General features: G+C 28.0%; 1 protein-coding gene across 2 annotated transcripts in view; it reads left to right on the top strand.

The window, feature by feature from the left end:
- The window catches only part of LOC106692864 (valine--tRNA ligase), a 16,460-nt gene extending 6,727 nt beyond the window's left edge, over positions 1 to 9,733 (top strand). For both annotated transcript variants that reach the window (XM_014439091.3, XM_014439082.3), the window contains exons 7-18: positions 58 to 203; positions 271 to 387; positions 1,146 to 1,374; positions 1,642 to 1,764; positions 2,967 to 3,074; positions 4,348 to 4,495; positions 4,575 to 4,873; positions 6,610 to 6,810; positions 7,438 to 7,549; positions 7,625 to 7,776; positions 9,307 to 9,459; positions 9,572 to 9,733. In XM_014439091.3, coding sequence (XP_014294577.1) covers positions 58 to 203; positions 271 to 387; positions 1,146 to 1,374; positions 1,642 to 1,764; positions 2,967 to 3,074; positions 4,348 to 4,495; positions 4,575 to 4,873; positions 6,610 to 6,810; positions 7,438 to 7,549; positions 7,625 to 7,776; positions 9,307 to 9,459; positions 9,572 to 9,619 — 1,836 coding nt within the window. In that variant the 3' untranslated portion in view covers positions 9,620 to 9,733. The remainder of the gene's footprint in view (positions 1 to 57; positions 204 to 270; positions 388 to 1,145; positions 1,375 to 1,641; positions 1,765 to 2,966; positions 3,075 to 4,347; positions 4,496 to 4,574; positions 4,874 to 6,609; positions 6,811 to 7,437; positions 7,550 to 7,624; positions 7,777 to 9,306; positions 9,460 to 9,571) is intronic.

Here is a 9,733-nt window from a genome sequence, read left to right as displayed (position 1 = left end):
TATATATATATATTTATGTATATATATTTTCATTTACATTAATATCTTACATTTCAGGGCATGAAGAGGTTTGAGGCACGTGAATCTATTTGTAATGAACTGGCAAGTCTTGGTTTACTGAAACTCATTCGACCTCATAAAATGAAGATTCCTATTTGTAGTCGAAGTGGTGATGTTCTTGAATATTTGATAAAACCTCAATGGTTCATAAAATTTTAGTTTTTGTCATCTACATTTTAAATAATTATTATAAGTTCTTCTCATTTCTAGGTTTATTAAGTGTAAAGAAATGGCGAAAAAAGCCATATTGGCTGTGGAAGAAAAGAAATTGATAATAACACCTGAAAATTACCAAGCAAACTGGTTTCATTGGCTAGAAAATATACAGTAAGAAAATAATTCAATTATTTTTTGTGTATATAAAAATTAAAAAAAAAAAAAATTAAACAATTGATTTTAGATATAAGATAGTAGAAATTGTAGAGTCAAATAAAGATTAGTTACTTTATTAACTGTTAACAGAAAGAGATTGTGTAATAAATATTACTAAGCCTACTGGTGCTATTGACTGACCAAGTACAATAGACAGGGAAAGGATATTTCAGTTAGTAATATTGGGGACAGGGAACTAGGAAATTGGGTTTATTCGGCATGCTGAGATCTATCAATAGTATCACGTCATAGTATCTTTCTTGCCTTTTTTGGGGACCGAAAGTAGAATTGTTTGGTTGCTGAGGTCTGTCGAATTAGTCTCAAACTACAACATCTGTTTAATATTTGGTTATTGGGAAATCAAAGTAGGATTGTTTGGCAGCTGAGGTTTGAAGAACCGGCCAAAATGTTTACAATATTTTGAAATAGTGTTGATGACAGCCACTGACTGTTGGTTTCAAGCCGTCTATTCAAGAAAGATAAAATTTAATCTCTCAAATATATTAAGTAAATGGTTTGTTCACTTTTTGAAAGCCAATTTTTATTGAGCATTAAAATGTATTTAATTTAAAATACATTAATATATTCATATTTTGGTCCAGATATATTAATATACGTTTTCAGGGAAATAATAGATCCTTTCTGAAAATTATTTTATACTCCATATTTAAATTTAATGAATATTTATTTAATTTACTTCTTGCCTGTTTTAGGGATTGGTGTATATCAAGACAACTTTGGTGGGGCCATCAACTGCCCTTTTATTATTGTGAAGGTAATGATAATAATGTATGGGTAGCTGCTCAAAGTGAAGAAGAAGCTTTGGAAAAATCGAAATGTTATATATCAGGACCTGTAACGATAAACAGAGATCCTGATGTTTTAGATACTTGGTTCTCTTCAGGAATATTACCTTTTGCTTGTTTTGGATGGCCTGAGAAGGTTAGTTGTTTTCTTTATTACTTTTTATCTTCTTGAAAAATCTTACTCGTTACCATATTTATTTTTTTAAACAAATCATACAACTGTTTTTACTTTCCTTACCACATTGGTATGGAGATTAAGGTAATTGGATCAAATTTTAGATATGCAGTTTTCAGTTGGTACATATGTTTGTTCCTGATTTCTCATTTTTCTTTTTACTCTTTTTCATTTTAAATTGAAAACTTATTTTCTTATTTGATGATTGTTTACTTTCTTTATTTTCAGACTAAAGAATTTAAGAAATATTATCCTCTTAGTACTTTAATCACAGGAAATGATATTCTATTTTTTTGGGTAGCAAGAATGGTAATGCTGGGATTAGAGTTAACAAATGAACTGCCATTTAAGGTAGTTAGTTATTTATTAAATAATTTTGATTTTGACAGTATATATTTTACATCTTTTTTTTTTATTCCTTTTTGTTCATTTTCATATAATTTTCTTTTTGCCTATATTTATATTTATACTTATTATTGTTTATCTTATTTTTGTTTCTTTTTGTTCATTTCTATATAATTTTTTTGTTATGTATATTTACATAATTTTTAACCCTACCTTAGTTTACTTTTTTGTATCTCATCATTTTACATTGTCAAAATATTTATGTTGTTTTGTATCTTTTTTAGCCCTGTTAAAGTCCTACAAAGTGGGTCGAAACGTCAGCAAATAAATAGTTGTTCCTTTTTTGACCGCACCCCTGATATCATCTTCTTCTTATTTTATTCTAATTTCAATTCATACAATTTTGAATTTATAATTATAGTGATAGAAATTATAATAGATAATTTTGCAATTTAATGGAAATTATTTTTTTAACATGTTAACATTCAGTCTAATTTGAGATCTTAGTTTGAGAAAAAAAAAGATTAAATTTCACCTTTTATACATCAATGAGGAGGGATTGAATTTTTATCAGGGTGATTTTCAACTGTGTGATTGCATGATAAAAAAAATATTGGTATTTCGAAATAAGAGAATATAAATTTGTCCTGGTTGTAATTTTGAAGAAAATATTTATAAGATTGATAATTTAATGTTTAAAGTGGAGAGTATGAAGAAATCAAATGCTGTAATAATTCAGGAGAGAGGTACTATACTTTTTTTAAATGCTCCCTTTCTAGTCAATTCTGACATGGAGGGGGGAGGGAGTTATCTTCAGAAAACAAATTCTATTCTAACACCATGGTAGGGGTTGTTGTTAAGAGTTTAACCAGTCAATTCACCAGCATTAATTACAATGGTGTTTAATTTACCTATGGAACCACCTTAAGAGTATAGACGTTAGAGCTGTAAATGATGGTTAGAGGGTGGTCACAATGAAACATATACTTCTGTATATATTTTATTTGCCCATGTTTTGACCCTCATGTCTTTATGAGGAAAAAATTTGCTGAAAAGTTTAATTTGGAATTATTTAAAAATATTATCTAAATATCTGTGAGATTAAAGGCAAGCATATTTTTGCATCATTTCATTTTGTATGCACAAAGGGAGGATTATACTTTGTCAACTGTTCTTAATATTTTCTCTTCAATTATATTCTTTTCTAGGAGGTGTTTCTTCATGGAATCATTTGTGATTCCTTAGGAAGAAAGATGTCAAAAAGTTTAGGAAACGTGATAGCTCCAGAAGATGTTATAAATGGGAAAAGTCTTGAGGTAAGGAACTTAAATTAGTTATATTTAAAAAATATTTGTAATTAAACACTTCCTGTTTATCTCTAAAATCACTACATTGGTTTGAGAAAAACCACAGGAACTCAAACTAAACAATTATTAACTCTTTTAGAGCCACTTCTTAGTCTTCCAACGACACTCTCTGTTTCTCTTTAAAACCACTATGTTGGTTTGACAAAAAACATAGAAGTTCAAACTAAACAATTATGTCTATTTCTTTTTATGCAGTAACTGATGTCTTTTCATTGTTAAAAACAGATCGAATGAAAATTAATGTTCATTTAAAAACAAAACAGATTTGTAAATTCTTATTGGGTTATTCTTACTGTTGTGGACATCAGCCAATGTTTATTATGTGTTCTAAATATAAACATAATTGTTGTGGGTGTCATTAGTAATAAAATTATTTAGAAATAATGTTAAAAAAGGAACATATTTTTTAATATATATTGCTATCCATTTTTTTTTTTTTTTATAGTTTATGTATTAGTGTCAGAAATGAGTGGGTAGAGTTAGGAACAAAATGTTTAGTAGTTCTGTATGTGAATATTTTATGAATATGAATTCTGAATTTATTTTTAATTATTTATTTATTGTTATTTACAACCATGTAAAAATATCTATAACAAGTAAATTTACTGTTAGTGATAAAATGACATGATATAAACATGTGGAGAATCTACCCATTGAAAGAACTGTAGATTTTTAGAGAAGATATATGAGGCCATCCTCTTTGACTTGAAGGAGAAGCCAGGTTAAAAACAAGTCAAGAGGGTTTGGGTGGTTGGGAAGTTTATCATGGAAGGATTGGTATCTGGTTTTGGCCATATCAGCAACATATGAAACATTGAGGATGACTTGATTTGTGACAAAGTAAGGAGCATTAAAGATTTTACGAAGGATTGTAGACTGTAAGATTTGGATTTGGGAGGAATTTAATGGTTTAGTGGAGCCCCAAAGCTCAACTTGGTATGTCCAGATAGGCCTTATTATAGTCATCAGTATTTTGTAATGGATTGGTAGTTTATACCGTTTGTCCAGTTAATGTTGTAATTATCAGAATCGACAAGCAGTTTCTTGTCTTTTCAGTCTTTTATGGGAATTCTATGTCAATAATTTTTCCAGATGTAGTCCTTGGTAACAGATGTGTTTGACAGGAATAAGTGGGATATCACTTTTTTTTAGCATTATTTATTTTTTTTTATTTATTTCGTAAAAGTAATAATAGTTCATTTTTATATTTTACTTTTTTCAGGAACTTCAATCCAGGATTGAAAATAGTGTGCTAAGTAGTGAAGAAAAACAAAAAGCTAAAGGATCCTTAAAAAATCTTTATCCCGAAGGAATACCTGAATGTGGTATAGATGCTTTGCGGTTTACTTTACTTTCTAATAATGTTAAAAGTTAGTTGATATTATTTTTTAAACCATGTAATTTTTCTCTTAGTGTTTAAATTAAGTCTTATTAACATGTTACTTTTAGGCCACTATATTAATTTCGACATTAAGCAATGTATTGTAAATAAACATTTTTGCAATAAAATGTGGCAAGCCTGTTATTTTGCTGATTTATGGTTAAAAAAATTGAGCTTATCTTCAGAATTTCTCACGCTTGATTTATGTGACATTCATCAACCTTGTACATTGATGGAAAACTGGATTTTGGCCAAGTTAAATTTTTTAATACATGTAGTGAATAAAGGAATTGAAAATGGCGATTTTCATCTAGCTACATCTTCACTGAGGAATTTTATTCACCTAGAATTGTGTGATATTTACATTGTAAGTACCTTTGTTATTCTACAAATAATAGGGTGGTTTTAAATTATAAATTTAAAATTGTGGGATGTGTTTCAGAGTTTTGTATTTGTTGAGTTGTACTATTAATATAAATACTTTAATATTTACTTCAATTAGGCTTTAGATTAAAGTTCTTTCTAGTGCCTCTTAAATACCGCTGATAACTAAAGACTGAAGTTTAATGAAGTAAGTAAAGAAAAAAAAACATCGGAACCAAAAAAATTACTATAAAAAAAGAAAAATTGATAAATCTGCAGCATTACTTATTGTACATTTTATTTGTATTTTTGATTTCAATTTTTTAAAAGAATATTTTTGTGGAAACTGAACAATTACTGAATTGACCCCTTATCTATAACATAGTTCCCAATTGGAAACATTAAAAAAAGATCTAATAAAGATACAATATGGAATTTTTATTTTTAATGATATATTTAAGCATAAGCATAAAGCTATAAGAAAAAAAAATACAATTTCAATTAGAACTGGTTTTGGTCACTAAATGGTTAATGAAGACTCTCCAAACCTTAAAACTTAAAATATTTTGTACTGATGTGAACCTTATTGACCTAGATAAAGCTTTTGACACTACACTGTCAACCTAAACTTACTAATTTTCAACTTAATAAATCTAAATATCCCTAGGTATCTAATATTACTCATTCAATCATTTCCATCCAATAGGCCCTTCTTCTTTTCAGTCATTAATATAACAACCTAACCCCTCAGACCATACCATTTCCAGTTCCACACAGGGATCCTGTTTAAGCCCAACACTATTCTTTTCAGAAATGACAACCTAAGATTTAAAAATGTTGATATAACTCTCTTTTCCAATGATAAAGCAATATACTCCTCATCATATTGGCACAATCTCCTCATACGAATTGGCACAATCATTAATAGACTAAAAGAGGTTTAAAGAAACAAAACATCTGAGAACCTTAAAAAATAGGGATTGCATCTAAATATTGAAAAAATAGAAGCCATAATTCTCACTAAATGGTGACTTATACTACCCTTAAATACAGTATCTGCACCTTTTGCCAAAGCCGTAAATGCTTAATAGTCACATTAGACATTAAACTTTTGTTCAACGACCACATTAATTTAAAATTATAAAATAATATACAAAATGTTTTCATTTTTTAATAAAAAATCAAACTTATGCCCTAGAAATAAATAGATATTCTATAAAGATCTTTCTTAATATGTCCTACCGGGAGCTTTATGAAAGCTACCAACTTAAAAAAAAACTACCAATATTACAAAACAAATGTCTCAGAATAGTCAACAACTATCCATATTTCACAAGAATAACCAAGATGCATTAAGTACTAAACATAGATAATGTATATGAATAAATTTACAAATTGACACATACTAAATGAGTTTTATTTTATTCCTAAACGATTTGTATTTAAAAAATAAAATCTGTTTATTATTTACCGATATATAAAACATAGTTGATATATAATAAGTAACAAAGAAAAATGAATTGTGCATAAGGATGTATCCCTTAGCAAAACATTATTTATTGTACTTATTATATTTAGGAAATAAAAAAATAATTTAGCTCCCTGTTTAGAGGGAGCTGTTCAATTATCTATGATTCTTTCAGTTAACTAATAAATACTGAAATTAAATATTTAATCAAAATATTGTGTTTTTTTCAGAATATTTTTTATTGTAATTTAGTTAACATTATTTGTTTTCAGGAATATGTTAAACCAACACTCCAAAATGGTTTAAGTGCTGAATCCAAAAGTGCCATGCAAACTCTTGTTTACGCCTTAGTTCCCAGTCTGAAGTGTTTATCACCATTTATGCCATTTTTTACTGAACACCTTTACCAAAGTTTGCCTATTAAAAGAAATGGTTTCATTATGGAAACTTCATACCCAACATTTAACAAAAATGTAATCACATTTATTACTTAATAATTTTTAAGTTGTTTTTTTTTTTACTCTCTGTTAAGTAGGGTTTAACCAAGCTTCAGTTTTATTAATGATTAAATAAAAGTCACTTTGACTGTAACTGTGGTTGGTTAAAATGATTTGAATAAGGTTTGTAGAACTGTAAGCTCTATTAGGATTTAGATCTATGCACTAAGAAATACACCCACCTCTACTCAACAGGGACTAAACTGATATCAGTTCCTAGACTAGAAAGGCATCCCATTCCAGTGTTGGGTGGTGGGTTGTATTGGAATTGTATTGAAGTGAAATGAAAAAAAAAAATTTGCATTAATCACAATCCAATTCAAATAATTTGGCATTCTATCAATTATGTATTCATGAAAGACTTCTAACTTCAATTTGTACTTTAGTTAGCTCAAAGGACGACATGTGTTCATTTAAATATCATCCGAACCCCAAAATGCATGTTTTTATTTCTTATTCTTGTTATATATACATTTTGAATTTGCACATTGATGAACCAATGACTATTGATTATAATGTTTTGACAATACTCTTAGTTTTTATGCATCACTGAGTTTCTACTAAGACATTGTTAAAAAATTTATAAATCATAAATTTTTTTAGTTACAGAAACCTCATGAGGAGTTGATTGAAAGAGTTTCTTCCATTTTACTTGTTATAAATGAAATTCGAAGAATCAAACATAGAATAGGAATAAATCATCGACAAGTCTCTGGTATTTATATCAAACAGTTTTTGGCATTAGGATGATTATTTTTATTTTTCATCATATTTAAGTAATGTTTTGTAGTTAGGATTGCTGAACATTCCACTGAACTTCAAAATTTCAAAGACGTAATAGAAATATTAGCTAAATGCAAAATCAATTTTGGCAAACCAAACATAGAAACGGAAAGCTGGATTAAAGAGTTTGTAGTTGGTTATACAACATATTTCCATCAGGTAACATAAACTACTCTAGTTCTTAAAATGAAGCACATCTATTTTAGAATGAAAATAAAACATATCAGCATTTTCGGTGGCTCCTCACTGTCTTACATTCCAGTGTTTACGAACAAAATCTAACTCAATTAAAACAAAAACAATTGATGATGCGATATACCTTATAAACAGAAGCAAATGTTCCTCACTGAGTCCCTGTAAAGGGGTATAAATATGAGAATGTTTTTAGTTAGAGAAACTTTATTAAACTGTTAGATAATTTGCTAGTAGGTTTTCTGATGCTGCAAGTTTGTATTTTTATTTTTTTGTCTATAGCACTGTTGTTCTCCTCAAAACAATTCAATTGAAGCAGTTCTGATGTAGAAATATGAATGCTGTTCTTCTAATTGGTTGATATATATGTACAAAAAATGGACTATTTTTCTAAAATTAATTTTTCCTTTGGATGAAAAAAAAATAAAAGACCTAAAACAATTAAAATAAAGCATAAGTGAACCAGAAAGTACCATAGTAGGCTATGGACATAAAAGAAAATTGTGGTAGTCTTGGAACTGCTGAAATTTGTGGAAACAAAATAATGTATTAAAGTTTTATTTATGATATTTATTTTACAAAAATACACTAACATTTTTATTTCTTTTCTTTTCTAATTTAATCGTAATTATTAAATTATGTTTTATTTAATTATACTATTCATTTGTGAAATTATAGTTTAAATTATCAGTAAATGTTGATGTGATAGGCTTTTCATAGCTAAAATAAGAAATTTAAACATCTGGTTGAATGATTTCAATATCTTGCAAGTGTCTGCGTCAATTGTTGTATCATCTCTTGTACTACGATTGCAATGAGGATACTACTGTACTGTCTCATTACAAAGAGGATAAAATGCTTAATGTTTCCCTCACTTACAGTATGCAGCTACGATTTTTAGTTTTCAATCCATTTTAATTCACATGTTCAAAAACTCGTTATCATTTCATTTCTAGTGCTATCTTTTCCAGTTTCCGCCTCTCTATCTCGGTGTAGTGTCAATATAAAATTTTGAATTATAGTTCATTACTATAATTGAGAGAGGATGAAATGCTTAATATTTTCCTCACTAACAGCATGCAGCTACAATTTTTAGTTTTCGAGAGTTAATCTAAATGCAAAATGCATTGAGCGTTCCCTCCTGTCACAAAATCAATTTATTCACCTCTGATTTTTTTTTGTTTTGAGTTGTGAAACGTCGGTTTCACTTTAAAATGTTGAATATAAAATAAAAATGTGGACCTATAAAATGTTGAATATTTAATAATAAAAAACTAAACTGACCTGTGTACAGTATGAGTCAACTGAAACCTCAGTGTAGATGCCTCAGTGTGGCCACAAGTCCGTCTAACAGTCTTGTGCCTTTTTTTTTTTTTACATTTTAAGACAGCCTTTTTAAGATTGTTTAATTGATTATACATTTGTTCCTAGGCATTGCAGAATATTATTTCTTTAGTTATTTTAATAGTCTTTGATTAATCATTTTTATTATTTTAGGATGGTTATAAAAGTAAAGTGATAGAAACATCTATGCTATCAAATAGAAAAAATAAATTACAAATGCAATTAGATAAACTTTTAGAAATGTCTAAAAGTGAAGGTTACCAAAAAAACGCTCCTTTAAAAGTCAAGAAATCGCATGGTGATAAGGTGCTTTATTATTACTTAAATAATAAAATTTAATGAAGTATTGAAATTATTACATTTCTATTCTTGTAGAAATGCTGTAGATTTTTTTTTCAAATATTATATTGTGTTTCAGATATTGTCATTGAAGAAAGAAATTGAGAAATTAGACTTAAAGAAATAAGTTACCAATAATTTTTAGAAGTTCCTTAGAGGTTTGAATTGTGATGTGAAAAAAAACTTTGAAAAATTATTTAAGAATTTTTCATACTTCATCCTGTCTAATTCCCATTGCTTT

Source organism: Halyomorpha halys, unplaced genomic scaffold, assembly GCF_000696795.3.
Source record: "Halyomorpha halys isolate HHAL.00 unplaced genomic scaffold, Hhal_1.1 Scaffold6.1, whole genome shotgun sequence".
In the NCBI taxonomy this organism is placed as follows: domain Eukaryota; kingdom Metazoa; phylum Arthropoda; class Insecta; order Hemiptera; family Pentatomidae; genus Halyomorpha; species Halyomorpha halys.
Note: the sequence above shows the minus strand (reverse complement) of the source record. Positions and strands in the feature narration are given on the sequence as shown.